The 19,149-nt window shown below is 38.1% G+C and overlaps 1 protein-coding gene across 1 annotated transcript in view; it reads left to right on the plus strand.

Annotated features, from left to right (window-relative positions):
• The first annotated feature begins 3,389 nt into the window (after positions 1-3,389).
• SLC13A1 (solute carrier family 13 member 1) overlaps positions 3,390-19,149 on the plus strand; it is a 76,964-nt gene continuing 61,204 nt past the window's right edge. Inside the window, exon 1 of the mRNA XM_007130532.2 lies at positions 3,390-3,488. Within this exon, the coding sequence (XP_007130594.2) occupies positions 3,390-3,488 (99 nt within the window). The remainder of the gene's footprint in view (positions 3,489-19,149) is intronic.

Below are 19,149 nucleotides of genomic sequence, written 5' to 3' on the forward strand. Positions count from 1 at the left end.
ATGCAGCTGCTTCCCACTAGCTATCTATTTTACATTTGGTAGTGTATATATGTCCATGTCACTCTCTCACTTCGTCCCAGTTTACCCTTCCCCGTCCCTGTGTCCTCAAGTCCATTCTCTACGTCTGCATCTTTATTCCTGTCCTCCACCTCACTACAAATAACTCAATTTTGTTTCTTTTTATGGCGGAGTCATACTCCATTGTATATATGTGCCACATCTTCTTTATTCATTCATCTGTCGACGGACACTTAGGTGGTTTCCATGTCCTGGTTATTGTAATTAGAGCTGCAATGAACACTGTGGTACATGAATCTTTTTGAATTATGGTTTTCTCAGGGTATATGCCCAGTAGTGGGATTGCTGGGTTATATGGTAGTTCTATTTTTTAGTTTTTTAAGGAACCTCCATACTGTTCTCCATAGTGGCTGTATCAATTTACATTCCCAGCAACAGCATTGATCTGTATTTCTGTTTTTGTACCAGTACTGTACAGTCTTGATTACTGTAGATTTGTAGTGTAGTCTGAAGTCAGTGAGCCTGATTCCTCCAGCTCAGTTTTTTTCTTTCTCAAGATTGCTTGGGCTATTCAGGGTTTTGTGTTTCCATACAAATTGTAAAATTTTTTGTTCTAGTTCTGTGAAAAATGCCATTGGTAATTTGATAGGGATTGCATTAAATCTGTAGATTGCTTTGGGGAGTACAGTCATATTCACAATGTTGATTCTTTCAATCCAAGAACATGGTATATCTCTCCATCTGTTTGTATTGTCTTTGATTTCTTTCATCAGTGTCTTATCGTTTTCTGCATACAGGTCTTTTGTCTCCTTAGGTAGGTTTATTCCTAGGTATTTTATTCTTTTTGTTGCAGTGGTAAATGGGAGTGTTTCCTTAATTTCTCTTTCTGATTTTTCACTGTTAGTGTATAGGAATGAATTGTATTGGGTTTTGAAGACTAAATGAGGTGGTAACCTTCCTGACACAAAGTAGATGATTGTAAATGGATGAACAATATTTGTAATATTTTTATATTCATAGAGAAGATGTTTTCAAGGGACTAATCCATGGTTACACAATGGTGTGATTCATTTTAGGTCAGATAGATAAAACAGCACAATTGTGATGTAGTAAGAGAGATTTTATGTTTTTCTATACAAATAAGAGATGAAATTTGACAACTGTGGAACCAGTTAGCACCGTAATGTGATTTGAAAGATACCTTAAGATGTGTTTCCAAGTGGCCCAAAGTCTCCCATTAGAGTTTCATTCCCTGCTGGCTCTTGCAGAGGTGTGCCGTTCATATTAGTCTTTGTGTTTAGTGTGAATTATTTTCTCAGATCTTTTATCTCAACAACAATGGAGAGAAAACCCCCGAGGAAAAGGAGATTGGCTGAACGTAAAGAAAAGGTAGAACTATTTTGTGATAAAGGGCAGCCACAGAAGATGGAGCTGGCTAGAACCTCAGGCCATAATAGGAGGGACCTGCAAGACTTGGTCTGGTGAGAAATGGGAGACAGAATAGAGAAATCAGCGCACTGAAAGGAGGCCCTGACAAAATGTCAATTGTTTTACCTTTAGCCTTTTTCTGGCTTGAGTGCCACTGTTGCCTGCATGCATAGGCCTTCGTTTCCATTAAATATCATACAAATACCTTTTCATTTTTGGTATCATCTCACAGAGTAAGATCTTCTAAGATGAGAAAGTGAGGCTCAAATGGTCTCACCAGGTGGCAGAAGGAAATCTGAGAACAGACATGGTTTCTTCAAAAATATATATATTAAAAAAGCATGCAATGAACTGTACTGTTATATAGAAAAAAAGTATCAAAACTGCTTTAAATAACTCTCCTCCTTTAATGTGTTTTTTAACGCTATTTATTATTACTGCTCATTTATTACTGCTCACTATTTACTACTATTATTTATAAGTACCCTCCCTTTTTTTCACCTGAGAAATTCAAGATGTAATGTGCCTTTCTGGTTTGGAGACTTTTTTTCTGTTTACTGATTTTCCTGAATCACTATATAAGATATATCTTTAGAAATTTAGACTTTCAGAGGGGAAAAAATGTTTTCTCATCCACATTAACAGTACAGTGAGGTGAGTGTTGGTGAAAGAATTATCTTTCTTGATGGGAAAAGAAGGCAGAGTTACATTAATGGGGAATTAGAAATAAGGTCTAAATGCTAACCACAGATTATATAAAACTAAGGTTATTTGTGGCAAGAGAAATTGACTGTAGATTACAGAAGGAAATGTGTTTTGTTTATACCTAGGGCTAGGTGCATAGCAGTTGTTTAGTTGAGGTTTGTTGGATAATTAATTTATGACACAATGAGAAACTAACCAGTGAGTCCCAAGCCCTGAGGTGTTTCAAAACAGATTGTCAATGTCACTGTCAGAACAGTTCCCATTTACACACACACACACACACACACACACACACACACACACACACACACACTCCTCTTGAATGGCGGTAACGACTCATCTCTGTACAAATTCCCTGATAATTATCTAGTCAATATAGTCAGTATCAGCACAGTAGTATCAACTCAGTTCTGAAAAAGTCTTACAGGTGAGGGCTTACGGAAGACTTTATGGTAACTTTTGGTTTCTTATCTGAAGAGGCCATAGAGTCCAAGAAACACGGAACTTTGCTTTCGAACAGTGAAGAAATTATTGCGCAACTAAGGGTGGTACAGGGGAGAAAAATACTATTCACTCTCAGAAGCAGTGGTATTTATCTTTTCAATGAGAACAGAGAAGTCCTAAATGAGAGCGGTCAGGAGCTCTCCTCTGAACCAAACTCCACAAAGGCAGTGCATTCGGCTGCCTCAATACCTTATCTGAGAAGTCCCAGAAAAACCCATCTGTAGCAAAAACTTGCCTTTTCGCACTGGAATTCCTACTACTGGGGCTGCTATTTCGATTCACAAACTGAAAATGAGCTTCACTGGAAAGGGTACTGGAGGCACCAAGTAAAGAGCTGCTCAAGGCACCACGCAAGTGTGAAGCATCAAATTCAGGGAACATCAAAAGGTAAGGAGGGGTCTCATTGTGGGCAGACTCAGCCAGTCTCATGGTTTGCCTTCTCCTAGACTTGGCCAGTGCATATTCCAGTTAATGTGCACAGTTAGGACACATTTTTGCCCTTCAAAAACAGAACAGAAAATGGTCTTTGATTTCTCGCAAACGCTCTTGGGCTTATCTCTCCATGTGAATTGTGACAGTAAAACAATAAAAATCGAGATTTAATTTTAACTCGTGTTGGTGAGTCTGGGGCAGTAAATGAAGATGATGGGCTAGAGAAATATTAATCCAGGTTGGCTATTTAACGTCTGCCTTTTTTTTGAGGAGAACACTATTGAAGTCACCTGTTGAGGACAATGAAATTCTTCAGTTATATTTTAGTTTATCGCCGGTTTCTCCTTGTAGTTTTCACTCTGTTGATTTTATTGCCACTACCACTCGTCCTCCGCACCAAGGTATGTGAACCCGGAGAATGGGCTGGTGGGTTTTCTGATTTATCTAATTGTCCTTTATTGTTGCTATGTAATTGTCTGGCTCAGAGCTGAATGGGTGGTGACACCTTGGGCTTGAAATCAGGATGGTTATACATTGTGTTTTGTCCATTTTTTCTCCTTTTTAATGATTAATGTTGTTGACCCTCGGTATGATTAACTGCAATAATTAAATAGTATATTCAGTCAGAATGGTTCTCTGCCTGGCAACCAGATGAGAGGAAGGACAAAAGAATCACAACCCTTGAGATCCTGTCATTCTAGTTATCAATCTCCAGAGAGCATCCTGTTAACACAATCCCTTCCCCTGAGACTAGGCAGCAATGTGACACTGGGGGAAAGAGCTAGAAGAAAACTTGGGAGTCCTAGGGAGGGTCTAGCGCAAACTAATTTACTTGACAGCTCCGTGGCTTGGTGTGGGCCACGGAACCTTCTGGAAATCTAGTTTCCATATGCTTCATTGAAAGCATGAAGTAATTTTCCTTGGTTAATCAGAAAAGTCTAATAAATAATTGTACATGTTCTGATCATTTGAGATTTTATATCATTTTGGTGTGCTTGTAGGGATTTTTCTGTTTCCTTTTAAGTGTGGTCAGTCTATTAAGTCCAGAATAATAAACGCAATGCTTTTTTTTTTTTTTTTTTTTTAGTGGTACGTGGGCCTCTCACTGTTGTGGCCTCTCCCATTGCGGAGCACAGGCTCCGGACGCGCAGGGCGGACTCGCAACCACTGCGCCACCAGGGAAGCCCGCAATGCATTTTTAATACCTTGGGGAAATGATTGTATCAGCAAACATTTAATGAGCACCTTCTCTACGCCAGGCACGACAAGTGTCTCTTGATGGTAAGAGGACAGTCACCAGAGTCAGGCTCTCTGTTTTAGCTCCCAGGTTTCCACTTAGAAGCTGTGTGACCTGGACAAATTAATTGACCTCTCTGTGCTTCCATTGCCTCATATGTAAGATTGAGAGTAACGGGCTTGTTATGAGGATTAAATAAATAAGCACTCGTCAAGCACTTACTTGGAGCTGTGGCTGGCACACAGTAAGTGGGCTAGTGAGAATCTCCCCAAATCTGTTGATCCCACAGCTGTGCAGATGCCGCCACGCCATGATGCCTTTTCTCTGAGTAGAAGAGAACCTTTCTGATGTTCTTCTCTCACAAGCATTAACCAAGGTTATACTAGTCTGGGTAAAAATAGAATTGCAGTAATTATAATACTGCACCCTCCCTCAGAAGTCTGCCACTGTCTGAAGGAAAGTCGTGTCAGCTACTGAAAAGTCTTTTTTGACTCTGTCAAGGCCTCCTCTACCTGCAAAGCCGGCAAGGGATCTGGCATCTGCCGGCCCCAGCTGCGGGGTGTTTCCTTCAGGAGCAGGAGGGGCAACGGAGGTCTCACAGTGCCCCAAGGGGGGAGGGAGGAACTCTCTCCCACTTTTCGTCAAATATCGTTCTGAACCCCCAAAGTTTTAGAGAATGTCTAGTGAAAACCACAGGCACACTCCGTGGTCTTTGGCTTGGTTGGTTTTGTTTTGCAAATTCTTTGTGACTAATCCTCCTGTTTCCCCTGCCCCTCCCACCCCAGCTAGTTGTGAAGACTCTTCTATGAGTCTCTGGCAGCCACTAGATGACATGTGAATCACAGACATAGGGATTTCATCTGAATGCCCACCCCCATCTGCTTCGAAGACTCGTCACTCCATCTAGTGTGCATGGCGGCCTTCTTTTTCCAACTCCCCTGGTCCTACCTGTCCCCCAGACTTGGCTGACTTCTACCATGAGTATATCCTGATTCATATCTGGACACCTGCTCTATTTTAATATTTCTGGGTTAGTCTCAGCATAAGTTCTTACTTATGGTAGAGAAAATAAGTTAAATTAGTCAAGACAAACTTTGGCCATGACTGCATATCATCTGTGCTGCTCCTTTGACATATACACATATGACACTTTGAGTATCTTCCATAATTTTCAGAGGAAGTGAATATAAGCTCTTGAAAAGGAAGAACAATTAAATTAATAAAAAGCAACGTTCTCCATGCATGAGTCATTAACCAGAAAGTGTACATTAGGTCTGTGGGGAAACCTGGCAACAAGTTGCATTTGACAAACTGTGCTCCTCTTTCCTTTCGCTCTAATCAACTCATTTGTTAAAACTCAATTAATGTTAATGGGAGGAATTTTTTCTAGTACAGTAACATGATTTCATTTTTTGTTTGCTCTAAATGCATACTTAAACATTCAATCAACCGCTAATCAAACCCAAAGAATATTATTATTATTATTTTTTTTTTTTTCTTTTTTCGGTACGCAGGCCTCTCACTGTTGTGGCCTCTCCCGTTGCGGAGCACAGGCTCCGGACGCGCAGGCTCAGCGGCCATGGCTCACGGGCCCAGCCGCTCCGCGGCATGTGGGATCTTCCCGGACCGGGGCACGAACCCGTGTCCCCTGCCTCGGCAGGCGGACTCACAGCCACTGCGCCACCAGGGAGGCCCCAAAGAATATTATTTTAACTGTTGCTTACAAGGAGAGCAAAACTTTGTTTCAGAGGATGTGGGCCTTTGGAGTGTTTAAAAGTTAGGTAGAGGCTTACTTTGACATGAATGCAAATCAATTTATTGTAACTTTCATGTTACCAAACTGGAGAACCCTATTCTTGCTTCCAAACCCACAATAATAGTCAAGCAAAACACAGTCAATTTTGCTTTATAAAAGCACAGTGAATCTACATGATGTAGAACCAACAAACAATAAGTTATTGGCTGATTGTTTTTCATTTTCCTTCTGATTATTGAGTTGTTTCTATAGACCAGCCTTAACCCTTACCTTAATTTTACCTTAATTCAAAAATGTAGCATCAATGATGAGAGCCCCTAAGTGGCTTTGCAATGTAATGTTCAAAAGGGAGGGGAAGGGCTTCGCTTTGCAGACATGTGACCCAACAAAGGCCACAGAGATGCTATTGAAATTGGATTTGAACTCAGGTTCTGTCAGAACTCAGAATTCATGATTTAACAGTGGTTTTGTTTTACTCTTTTCTATATTTTGTACTGTTGAAGATTTACCCTCTATTTTGAAGAGTCACATAAAGTGTGGCTTGATAATCATTTATCAACAACTCAGGCATAACTCTTTACAATAATGCTTTAGACAGGTCAGACCAGAGAAGAGGTGCATCTTTCCCATTTCCTCAATTGACCTCATGCAACTCAATGTCTTTAAGGTAGAAGATTGCAGTGATTCTAATCACTGGGGGTGGACCTATGAGAAACAGAGTAGCGCTCTCATGTGTGTCATTTGCTGAATGTCCCAGAGTCCCAGCTACACAAGCTTGTATTATCAGCTTGTCAGGATATGGTGCCCCTTCCCTTCACACCTGTGCCCAAATGTTTACCATGAGTCATGGCATTTAGTGGGCATCTTAAAATCTTCTAGTTGGAAGAGACCTTGGAACTGTGAATTTCAGTGTTTTCATGGAAATAATATTTTATAGCGAAAGAAAATATGTACTGATATCACCCCAGAAGCCTATGAGCATAAGTCAAACAGAAGCTCCAATTGAATCCTTATGAATTAGGTATTGTAATTGGTCAAATTTTGCAGGTTAGAAATGGAGATAGAAACATGCAAATAGCTTACCAAAATGTGGCTATACAGATGTTTCCAATCAACATCTGTCTGACTTTAGAGCCAGTGATCTCAACCACAACTGAATATCTGTGTCTTTATAGCTTCCGAGGGTAATAAGTATACTCCTAACACATTGGTGTAAATGTCACTTTACTAAAGGAATTGCATTTCCTTATTGCTTTACACTGAAACATCAAAAATACTGTCTTTTTAATCCTCACCTAAGTATAAGGGTAGAGTCCTAGTCCTTTCCCAATTAGTAGTTAGTGGTCAGTTAAAACAAGCCTGTAGTGTAATTGATATTTATGTAAATATTTGAGTAAAATTAATAATTGCACTGAATTTTTCTTTTTGGAGAGGGAATATCTTAAATATTCCCAGATAAAAACTTGTTAAAATTGGCCTAGGCTACATGCCGTAGTCCCAGGGATATTCACAGTGCAACTTTGTTCTTTTATGACTATTTCTAGCAGCTTGTTAATTTTACTTCTCAGAACTCCGTACTATTTCTTTACTTATTTTTCTAGTTTCTTGGCTTTTCTTTGTATTTCTTTTGATGGAACAAAACGATAAAAAGAAGGCCAAGTTTGTTTGAGGAGTTTTAATAGGAGAAAACTGAGCAATAATATTTTCTGTTTGTAGAGAGCATCCTTCTAGGTGTGTCACTCCATCTAATTTACCCATTCATTATGGACCCCCATTTTTTTTTTCAGTTAAGGAGACAGGAAAACAGCCACACGGATACTGAGCAGCATTCCCTAGTTGACTGGTTGTAAATCCGAGACCAGATTTCAGGTTTCTGTCAGATACTTCAGGATTTCTCTGGAAAATATTTTACACCAGGAGAAACTTGAAGAGAGGAGAGAGGAAGAGTCAGCGGAGCAGAGAGCCTTAGGGCGCTGGACCGGCCCAGGTTAGGGATGGAGGCAACACAGCTGGGAGGGCCACCTGTCGTGGGCTGCTTCTGTTTCCTTCACAATCTATGCATCTGATGCACCGTAAATTTCAAAGTTATAATAGAAATTATAATAAGTAAAAGAAATGATACATAATGAGAGTCTTATGGTGCTCCATCTAGAAAAACTAAACAGATGGGAGCAAACTCTTGTAAAGAAATGTAAACCTTAAAGTGATAAAGGCTCTGATGGAAGGGGGAAAGTGGTAGGTTGAGAAGTCTGACAAAAGAAAGGAAAGCGAGTGGGAGAAAATTTAAAAAGAACACAAGTGAGAGAAGAGGGAGGGCAGAATTCTGAGAAAGCGTAAGGATCTTTTAAAGGGGCAAATCAAGTAATGAAACAGTTGATATTGTTTTTAATGTTGGTCTAAACTGTTGTAGAGATTTAAGATAAAGGGGGGAAATGCTATAAAACTCCAAGAAAGTGAACATTATAGATACAAAAAAGCATGAGAATGATGGAGGGCAAGAAAAAGAAGGCATGGAATCATGCTAATTAATGTGGTAGGAGATGAACAAAACCAGAAAATCCAAATGGGATATATATTTATTTCATGAATATTTGATGAGAACTTGCTAGGCCCAAAGTATTGTGCTCAGTGAACAGTGGCATATTAGCAGTTTAATGTTTCTGCTTTCAAGTAGCTTGCACAATTGCTGAAAAGTCAATATATACCATGGCCAACATTCATCACAAGATAAGGTTGTATATAAATCCATGCCAAATGATGGAAACAAATGATTTGTGTTCTAGACATGTAATTAAAAGGTGAATATACCTCTAGGGATTCATCATTCTTCAGCCCTTCCATTCCCCCAACCACACACAGCCCACTTGCCCACAACCTGCTGCTCCTTCTATTTTCCCTGTCTCGGAGAATCTGCTACCCCGTTTCCAGGTCTGAAATCTGTGCATCATGTCAGATCCCTCAGATATTCCTAAGCCCTCATCTCTCAGTCTATGTTGCTTTACCTCCTGAATCCACCCGCTTCCCATCTGTGTCTTCATCTCCATTCCTGCTGGCACTGCTCTCCTCAAGCCTGTCTTTTCCTCTCTTTCATAGACCATTTTCACACTCTTTCCCCCAGAGTCTCCTGCCAGAGGACTATTTTTAAAATGTCAACCTCGTCCTACTGTACCACTGGTCAGACATCTTCCATGGCTCCCTTTTGCTGACAGGGGGAAAATATCTAAACCAAACATGTATATACTGATGGATCTTTGGGATTTTGCCATTTATTCCTCCTAATAGCCCTCCCCAAAGCCCCCAGTACCTATCTCCCGCATTGCATTCACATTTCCCATGGCAGCAATATTTCACTGTCTGCCGCCCTAGGAGACCCATGATTGTTCTTCCCTCTCTTTCTCTGCACATGCTGCATCCTCCTCCTGGAACGCCCACTCCTCTCGCCCTGTCCCTCTTGGGATAGGCAGCTTGGGCTGTGATACAAACAGAATCATCCTCCATGCTCTCATTGCACAGTCGTGGAGACAACGGCCTCCATCGTAGTATGTATTCCATTTTGCCTTTATCCTTGCCTCCCCCTCAAGAACACAGAACATGTTGTTTAACTTGTTTCCTCCGGCCCAAGCACAGTGCCTGTCACACAGTTAGATAGTTGATAACTGTGCTGAACGGATGGATTAAGGACCTCTTGCGGCACAAGGGTATGGTACCTAAGCTAGATCTTGTAGGAGGGACAAGATACAGGAGAAAGGAGACGATGAAAGGAAAGAACTTCAAATAGAGAATAGAGAGCGACTAAGGGGCAGAACAAGAATGTAGGTGTAACAGGAGTGTGTCTCTTCCATGAAGCTCTTCTTTTCCTTTCATGATACATATTTATACCTTGGTTGGTAACAACAGTATATGTGAATGTCTACTGTCAGCCTCCTAACAACCATTAGAATAGTCAATATTATCCCCATTTGACAGATGAGCAAACCGACACTCAGAGAGGTTAAGCAATTTGTCCAAAGCCACACGCCTCTAAGGGGAGTAGGAGGATTTAAAGACAAGCTGTCTGGCTTTCAAGCCCGTCCATGCTATTGCTTCCTTAATGGCATTTATATCAGATTTTTAAAACCTCGTGCCCCATTGTTCCTGCATCTGTAATCACAAAACACATGTTGAGATGAGGTCTCCCACTGCCTGGATTACAGAGCAACCACGACCCCTGATGACCAAATAATGTGAGCAAGCAATAAACTTTGGTTGTTTTAAGCTGCTGAGATTTAGGGGGTTTTGCCACAGCACAACCTAGGCTGTCCCAACTTATCTAGCAGATTCTGAAAAACTCCCCAAGTGATTCTGTCATGCTACTCTCTGGCCCATGTCCTCATCTGTAAAATGAACAAGACTTCAAAGAGTTTTCAGTGTTATCTGTGGATTGGCTGCCCCAGATTCACCTGAGGTACTTATGGAGGTGAAGTCCACGATGCTGCACATTTAACAGACTCATCCTGATTGGGAAGCAGTTAATCCATGGCCTGAGCTTTTATCACACCCTGGTGCATTGTCAGATTGGAGAACAAGATGATCTCTATGGCTATGTCCAGTTCCACTGTGTGCCTGGGGTGTGAATACAGCATGTATCCATTGCTAATTGTTTTCAGAAATTAGATGAAAAGGAGTTAAAAATTCCCCTGTAACTGACATAGCAGAGCCACCAATTGCCTTTCCCTGCTGAAAACTAACTAGAAATGCTAATTATTTTTCCTTGACTTTGTAGTTGAGCTTCTTACTCTCCATCTTCCAAGATGGAGTCACTTTAAGCTTTGCAGTTAAGATGGATGGAAGTCTTGAGAATTTCCTGCAGCAGTAGGGGTAGGTGTGTCACGAACTATGCAAAGCCCTTTACGGGTTCTGCCAAATAATAATAGTGTTTTTCTTGTAGCACACAGATTTAGAATGCATTATTTTTCTCCTGTCTTCATTGCTTTGCATTCTTTTTCGAAAATCAATTGCAGTGAGTGAGGCCTGTGATTGGTCCTGCTTTTCTCAAGCTGTGCTGAGAGATCGTACCCACATATGTACTAATTCATCAGTGAAATTATTCCATAATATCAGTCAGTGTGTCATTAAAAAGGGGGAGAAGAGGTGAAAAAACTATATTTTAAAGCCTAATTTATATTTCAATTCCACCCAGAACAATAATTTCAAAGAGAACCAAGGTGATTTTTAAATATAATCAGCCACATTTCCCAAGATAATTTGACACTCAGAACTTCAGTGGAGGGGAGTCATTATCCACACTGCCTAGTCATAGGGTCACTTGCCTTTTCTGCCTCGGTAGCAAGTTCCTGGCTGCACTTACTTGGGGTGGTTAAGACAACATATGACTAATATTGTGAAATGGGGAAGTGGGAGAGGGGCAGCTACTGGGAAGTGACCTACGCAAGTAAAAGTTTTAGTTCCAATCTCAGCTTATTAGCAAGAGAGGTGAGAACCTCAGGAGAACTATAGAGACACTTCATCCACCGGGATGAGCGTGAAAACATCCAGCGCCAGGCAAGTAGAAGAGAAAACAGAAAAGAGAACAAGGCAAAGAAAAGAGATTCCTAGGCTAAAGAATTTATGCCTAGTAGAGTGATTATTTTATATAGGGATCAAGATATATGAATAAAAACAGCTGTAGAAAAGACACCGAGGGAAAAAAGCTTCATTCATTTAATAAATATTACTGGGCACTTAGTATATGCCAGGCATTGGTTTAAGTGCTAGGAATAAGGCAGTAAATGAAATAAGATGTGCTCTCATGGATATACTTGGATTGAACTCCACTACATACTAGCAATGTGATTATTGATCCTAAGCTCAACATGGAATTACCATACCTACTTTATAGAATTTTGGTAAGGACTACATAAAACAAGTATTATATCTGGCATGTTGCAGGCATTCATAAATGTTATTTTCCCCTCCTCTTACTTAGTCATAAGTCAGAAAAACAGATTTGCCTATTTATTTTGGCAAATATCTTCACCTTTTAAATAAGATTTCCTATCTTTAAAGCCTGTGATTACCAGTCTAGATGAAGTTTGTACAATTAAGACCCCCCTCATCCCTTTCTCCACCACAAACACAAAGCTAATAAACCATGCTGTAGACCAGAATGGGTCAGAAAAGCACGCAAGCAGAGCAAATGTGAGAACCTGTGGTCTAAAATGCTCCCACATCATTCTAGGGTCAGAGTTAATTTTAGTGCCACAAACTAGGGGCTGGAGAGTGGTTTTCTCGGCAACTATGACAGGCCCCCCAAAAAGCTAGACTGACCGCTCTCTGTGGTGGCATTCAGAGGAAGCAGATTCTGCCCAGCCTCCCAGGCAGAGCTGATCCAAGCTTCCTGATCCAGCTAGATGGCGGGATTTGCATTGTCCTGGGTGGACAGGACCTCAGGCTGACAAGATAAGACACATTCTGGACTATGAGCTAGGGACTGGCTGGAGGCAACTGTAAAACTTCTAGATGGTGAACAATGAGTACAGAAAGAAAAAACACAGAAACAAAACAACTACCACACAGGGTGCATCTGGAAATAAAATTTCAAAATGCAATAAGACAACCAAGAAAGTCTGACAATGAAATCAACACAGAGATGAAAACATTCCAAATAAAATGAAAATAACAGGGAAATCAATAGATGAGGAAAGGGGGAAAATCCACAATAGATGACAAATTATTTTTAAAATAGAAATATACAATATTACAATATTGTATTACAATATGCAATTACACAGCAACCTATTAAATAACCTAAAAGTGGACAAGTTCCTAGAAACATACAACCTATGAAGACTGAATCATAAGGAAACAGAAAACCTGAACAGACCAATAATGAGTGTGAAGTGCTTGAATCAGTAATCAAAAACTTCCTAACAAAGGTCAGGACCAGGGCTTCACTGGTAAATTCTACCAAATATATTTCAAAAGAATTAATGCCAATCCTTTTAAAACTGTTCCAAAAAATTGAAGAGGAGTGAACACTTCCAAACTGATTTTATGAGGCCAACATTATCCTCATACCAAAGTCAGGCAAAGGGACAATACAATGAAAGGAAATCACAGGCTCCTCTACGAAGTACTAGCCAACCAAACACATTAGCACATTAAAAGGATCATACAACATGACCAAGTGGGATTTATCCCTGGGATACAAGGATGATTCAATATACACAAAACAGTTAATGTGATGTATCACATTAACAGAATGAAGGATTTTTAAAAATCACATAGTCATCTCAATAGATGCTGACAAATCATTGACAAAATTCAACATCCTTTTATGATGAAAAACTCTCAACAAATTAAGTATAGAAGGAATGAACCTCAACATAAAAAAGGATGTATATGACAAGCCCTGAGTATGTAACATCATACTCAATGGTGAAAAACTAAAAGCTTTTCCTCTAGGATTAGAAATAAGACAAGGATGCCCACTCTCACCACTTCTATTTAATACAGTATTAGAAGTCCTAACCAGAACAATTAGGCAAGAAAAAGAATTAAAAGGCATTAAATTGGAAAGGGAGAAGTAAAATGATCTTATGTGTAGAAAACTGTAAATACTCCACAAAAAACTGTTATAACTAATAAACAAATTCAGTAAAGTTGAAGGATACAAAATCAATGCAAAAAATCAGTTGTTTTCTACACATTAACAACTATGAGAAAAGAAATTTTTTTTTAAAATCCCATTTACAATAGCATCTAAAAGAATAAAATACTTAGGAATAAACTTAACCAGGAGCTTCACCTTCTGAAAACTATAAAACTATAAAACATTGATGAAAGAAATTAAAGGAAACACACATAAATAGACATCTCATGTTCATGGATTGGAAGACTTAATATTGCTAAAATGTCCATCTACCCAAAGCAATCTACAAATTCAGTGCTATCCCCATCAAAATTCCTATGACATTTTTTACAGAAATAGATAAAACAATCTTAAAATTCATATGGAACCACAAAGACCTTGAATAACCAAAGGTATCTGAGCAAAGAGAACGAAGCTTGAAGGATCACACTTCCTGACTTCAAAATACATTACAGTAATTAAACAGTATATTACTGGCACAAAGACAGACATATAGACCAATGAAACAGAATAGAGAAATCAGAAATAAACCCATGCATATGTAGTCAACTGATCTTTGACCAGGGTACCAAAAATACACAATAGGCAAAGGACTTGAATGGACATTTCTCCAAAGATGATATACAAATGACCAACAGACATATGAAAAGGTACTCAATATCACTATCATCAGGGAAATGCAAATCAAAGCCACAGTGAGTTATCACCTCACACCTATTAGGATGGCTTTTATTTTTTTTTAAAAAGATAAGTGTTGGTGACGATGTGGAGAAATTGGTACCATGGTATACTGTTGGTGGGAATATGAAATGATGCAGTCACTATGGAAAACAGTATGGAGGTTTCTCAAAAAATTAAAAATGGAACTACCATATGTATGATGCAGCAGTCTCACTTATAGGTATATAGCCAAAAGAACTGAAATCAAGATCTTGAAGAAGTATTTGTACTCCCATGTTCATTGCAGCATTATTCACAATAGCAAAAATATGGAAACAACCTAAATGTCCATCAATGAATGAATCAATAAAGAAAAATGTGGTATCTATAGACAGCAGAATATTATTCGGCCTTAAAGAGAAAGGAAATCATGTCATCTGAGACAACATGGATGAAATCATGTCATCTGCGACAACATGGAGGACATTATGCTGAGAAATGAGCCAGTGATAGAAGGAAAAATACTGCATGATTCCACTTTTATGAAGTATCTAAAATAGTCACACTCATAAAAGTAGAGAGTAGAATGGTGGTTGCCAAAAATTGGGTGGAGGGAGAAATGGGCAGTTGTTCAACAGGTAAAAGTTTCAGTTATGCAAGATGAGTAAGTTCTAGAAACCTGCTACACAGCACAGTAACCATAGTTAACAATATTGTATTGTGCACTTAAAATTTTTAAGAGGGTAGAGCTCATGTTAAGTATATTTAACACACACACACACACACACACACACACACACACACACACACACACACACAAAACAAAAACAAAGAAAACCCAGAATGGGGCCTGAGGAAACTTTTGGACATGATGGATATGTTTGTTACCTTGATCGTGGTGATAGTTACACAGGTATATGCATATGTCCAAAACTCAGCAAATTGTATACAATATATATGTGCAGTTTTTTGTGTATCTATTAATCCTCATTTTTAAAAAAGAAATATAAAGCAAGAGCACGTGAATATAAAAAAAAGACTAGTTAGAAATCTTGGAAATGAAAAATAAAGTCTCTGAAATTTTTTAAAAAATCAAATTTTAAAAACTCAAGATATAATAAACTGTAAACTTTAAACTGACTACACTTGAGGACATAATCAGTGAACTGATAAGAAAGAATACTAGGAATTCACCTAAAAATCAGACAGAATAATAAATAAATAAATATGCTTTACATGAAAAAATAATTTGAAGGATGAATTCAGAATTTCCAACATACATGTAAAAGGTATTCCTGAAAAAAGAGGGACTAGAAGAGAGATTATATTCAAAGTAATAATGGTTAAATTTTTCAGAATTAAAAAAGATATGAATCCTGAGACAGAATATGCATTTTTTTTTTTTTTTGCGGTAGGCGGGCCTCTCACTGTTGTGGCCTCTCCCGTTGCGGAGCACAGGCTCCGGACGCGCAGGCTCAGCGGCCATGGCTCACGGGCCCAGCCGCTCCGCGGCATGTGGGATCTTCCCGGACCGGGGCACGAACCCGTGTCCCCTGCATTGGCAGGCGGACTCTCAACCACTGCGCCACCAGGGAAGACCCAGAATATGCATTTCTAAGTACAAAATAATTTAATTAAATATTAGTCCATGTTTAGACACATCATAAATGAAACTTCAAACCACTGAAGATAAGGAGAAAATTTTAAAGCTACCGAACAGTAAAGAGAAAAAAATGTGTACAAAAGGATGATAATTCGATTAATTTCTCATTTTTTCAACAATAATGAAGATGTATAGTACAGATTTACATGACCCTTATGGAGAAAACTTCAAAATATTATAGAAGGAATTTAATGAATACCTAAATGAATGAAAGTGTTAATAGATGGGAATATTTTAAGGCCATTTCTTGTTTTATAAATTCTGTGTAATTTCAATAAAAATCTAAAATTCAAAATGTAAAAGCCTAAAACTATCAAGGCAAGTTTGAGAAAAATGTAAGATAAGGGACTTGAGTTACAGATTGTAAAACTTATTGAAAAGCTATAGTAGTTAAAAGAGTTTAGTAATTCTGCAAGAGTTGATGTTTGAAAGGCGGTGGGGGGAGTAGGTGATTGAGGGACAAAACAAGGAGTCCATAAACACATGTGCCTGCATTTGTAGCGATTTGGCACAGGAAATAATATAGCAACACGAATTAGATGGACCAAAGATGGACCATCTAATAAAAAAAGCCAGGGCATTTAGGTTATACATTTAGAAAAAAGGCATCAGATTCTTCTACAAATAAATTTAGGCCCTACACTTGAAAACAGCCTTTTTAAGTTTTAGAAAAAAATATGGGAATATAATAGAATATAGAAAGAATTTCTCATACAAGGTAGTAAAAGCACAGAATATAACAGAAAGGATTTTAAAATAACTGCATTAAAATTAAAATCCTCTTATCAACCAGAAATAGAATAAAGCAAATTTCAAAGATGAGTCAGAGAGTAAGAAAAATATTTGCAAATATATACTTATAAAGAAATATTCTTAAGAATCTAAAAATAACTCCACAAATTCATGATAAAAACAAACAACTGAACAGAAAGATGGAAAGAGACTATAAATAAGGTAATTTACAGGAGAGAAACAATTATGTTCAATAACCATGAAAAAAATACTTCAGTGGTATTCAAGCAAATGCAAATTAAGAAGAACTTTCCATACTATCAGATTGTCAACTAAATAAATTAGTCCAATATGCCAATGGTTGGTGAAACGGAACTTTCTCATTGTTGGTGCTAATACTGTATAAACTGATACAACCATCTTGCATACTTTCCACTCAGAAATTTCGATAACTACTTTTATACACTAGCTTAGAAAATCTCTTTCCTATATTCACTTTGGAACTAAGTACAAAGATGTTCGTAGCCCGTAAACAGCCATCAGTAGAAAAATGGACAAATGAATTCTAATGTATTTATAAAAAGAAATGCTATATCCATTTAAAACAAATTAACAATAGGCCCTCATGTATCAACATGAATGCATTTGGAATAGATAAAACATTGAGTGAAAAAGCAAGTTGAAAAATCACATATACAGAAAATCTTATTTAATCTCAAAACCACATGATGTTTATTAATGCATTAATGGTTACATGTAGTAAAATCACAAAAGCATGGATAGAAAGGATACACATTCTAGATAGTGGTTGACTTTCAGGATTTCAGAGGAGAAGGAAGTGGAGTGGTGTATATAAATCTTGAATGTTTCATTTAATTTTTAAAAATTCAAGCAAATGTGGCAAAATATCAGCATTTAAAAATATGTGTATGAATGTGTTTATTATATAATTTTCCATATGTTCTTAATATTTCATAGTTTAAAAAATGCTTTTAAAACATATACTGCTAGAAGGCTTCTTATGCTTCATTTTTTCAAAAATATCAGGGATCAGGAATTTCTTTTTTTTCATTTTTATTAGAGTATAATTGATTACAATGTTGTGTTAGTTTCTGCTGTACAGCAAAGTGAATCAGTTATACATACACATATATCCACCCTTTTTTAGATTCTTTTCCCATATAGGTCATTAGAGAGTACTGATCAGAGTTCCCTGTGCTATACAGTAGGAGGTCCTTGTTAGTTATCTATTTTATATATAGTAATGTGTATATGTCAATCAGGAACAGGAATTTCTTGCCCATATTGGTTGGTAATCATCTGCATGTAATCCCTCTGGTAGTTTGAGAGAATCTTCTTTAAATAGGAAAGGTGGAGATGGCCCTAAATGAGCCACAAAGGCACAGCGTACACACACAGAGCAGGAAAACATAGTCAAGTGACATTACACCTCACACTATCGAATGGAATTTACAACATCTGTATTCTGCACAGCTGCCTCTGCCCAGTGGATGTGGTTTGTTTGCTGAACTTCTCGGTGTAAATTTTGGAAGTGGTAGGGGGTATATAGGGTTTTCTTTAACAGAAAATTGGTGTTTTTATTTTTGAGGAAGTCCTCTGGACTTTTCTCCCTTTGTTTCATATAGTATTTTGAGTAGGGATCATGACTTAAAAAATATTTCTGTAAGATCAGTCTTACTCCTAATTTTGAATCTTTTTTCCTTCCTATATTTTCCTTCACAATAAACAAAATGAAAGTAGACGTTACTTGCATTGCTCTCACTCAGTTCAAGAATTTATAATACTAAAATGTTTTGCTATCTGTGGAACAGAATTTGATTCAAGTTTCTACTTGTTATGGTTGTGAGGTTAATTTTAATAAAGACATCAGATGTACTCACAATTTTCACTAGACTTGAGAGGGACTGAGAGGGGAAATGATTCACCCACAGTCTAACTTATTTGACAATTGGCCTTCTTTTACCGTTGTATCAGTGTTTGCTGGTGGTGGTAGTAGTGGTGATTGTGGTGTACAATGGTGGTTACAGTGGTGTCCTTCTATTTTAGGAGTAGGGGGCTTGCTAAGAAGGTGGAGAAAGAGAGGGAAGAGAAAAAAATTAAAGAGACAAAGATGGTAGAGCTAGAGATAATGGGTCACTCTAAGAATTTCCAGTGATATAATGAAGCAATTTTTGCCTCTATCTCACAGATGGTTCTACAAACATTCAGAATGGTTCAAACATTCAGAATGACTTTTGAGTTGTGAGCACTGAGATAACTTCTGAGTTTTCTTCTTCATCAGAAGAACCTGTGCACCAAAAATCAGTCACCCTCATTTTAGTTTTGTTGAATATAATGTAAATAACAAATGAAATGTTTTCCTC

This window comes from Physeter macrocephalus, chromosome 5 (genome assembly GCF_002837175.3).
Source record: "Physeter macrocephalus isolate SW-GA chromosome 5, ASM283717v5, whole genome shotgun sequence".
NCBI classification, from domain to species: Eukaryota; Metazoa; Chordata; class Mammalia; order Artiodactyla; family Physeteridae; genus Physeter; species Physeter macrocephalus.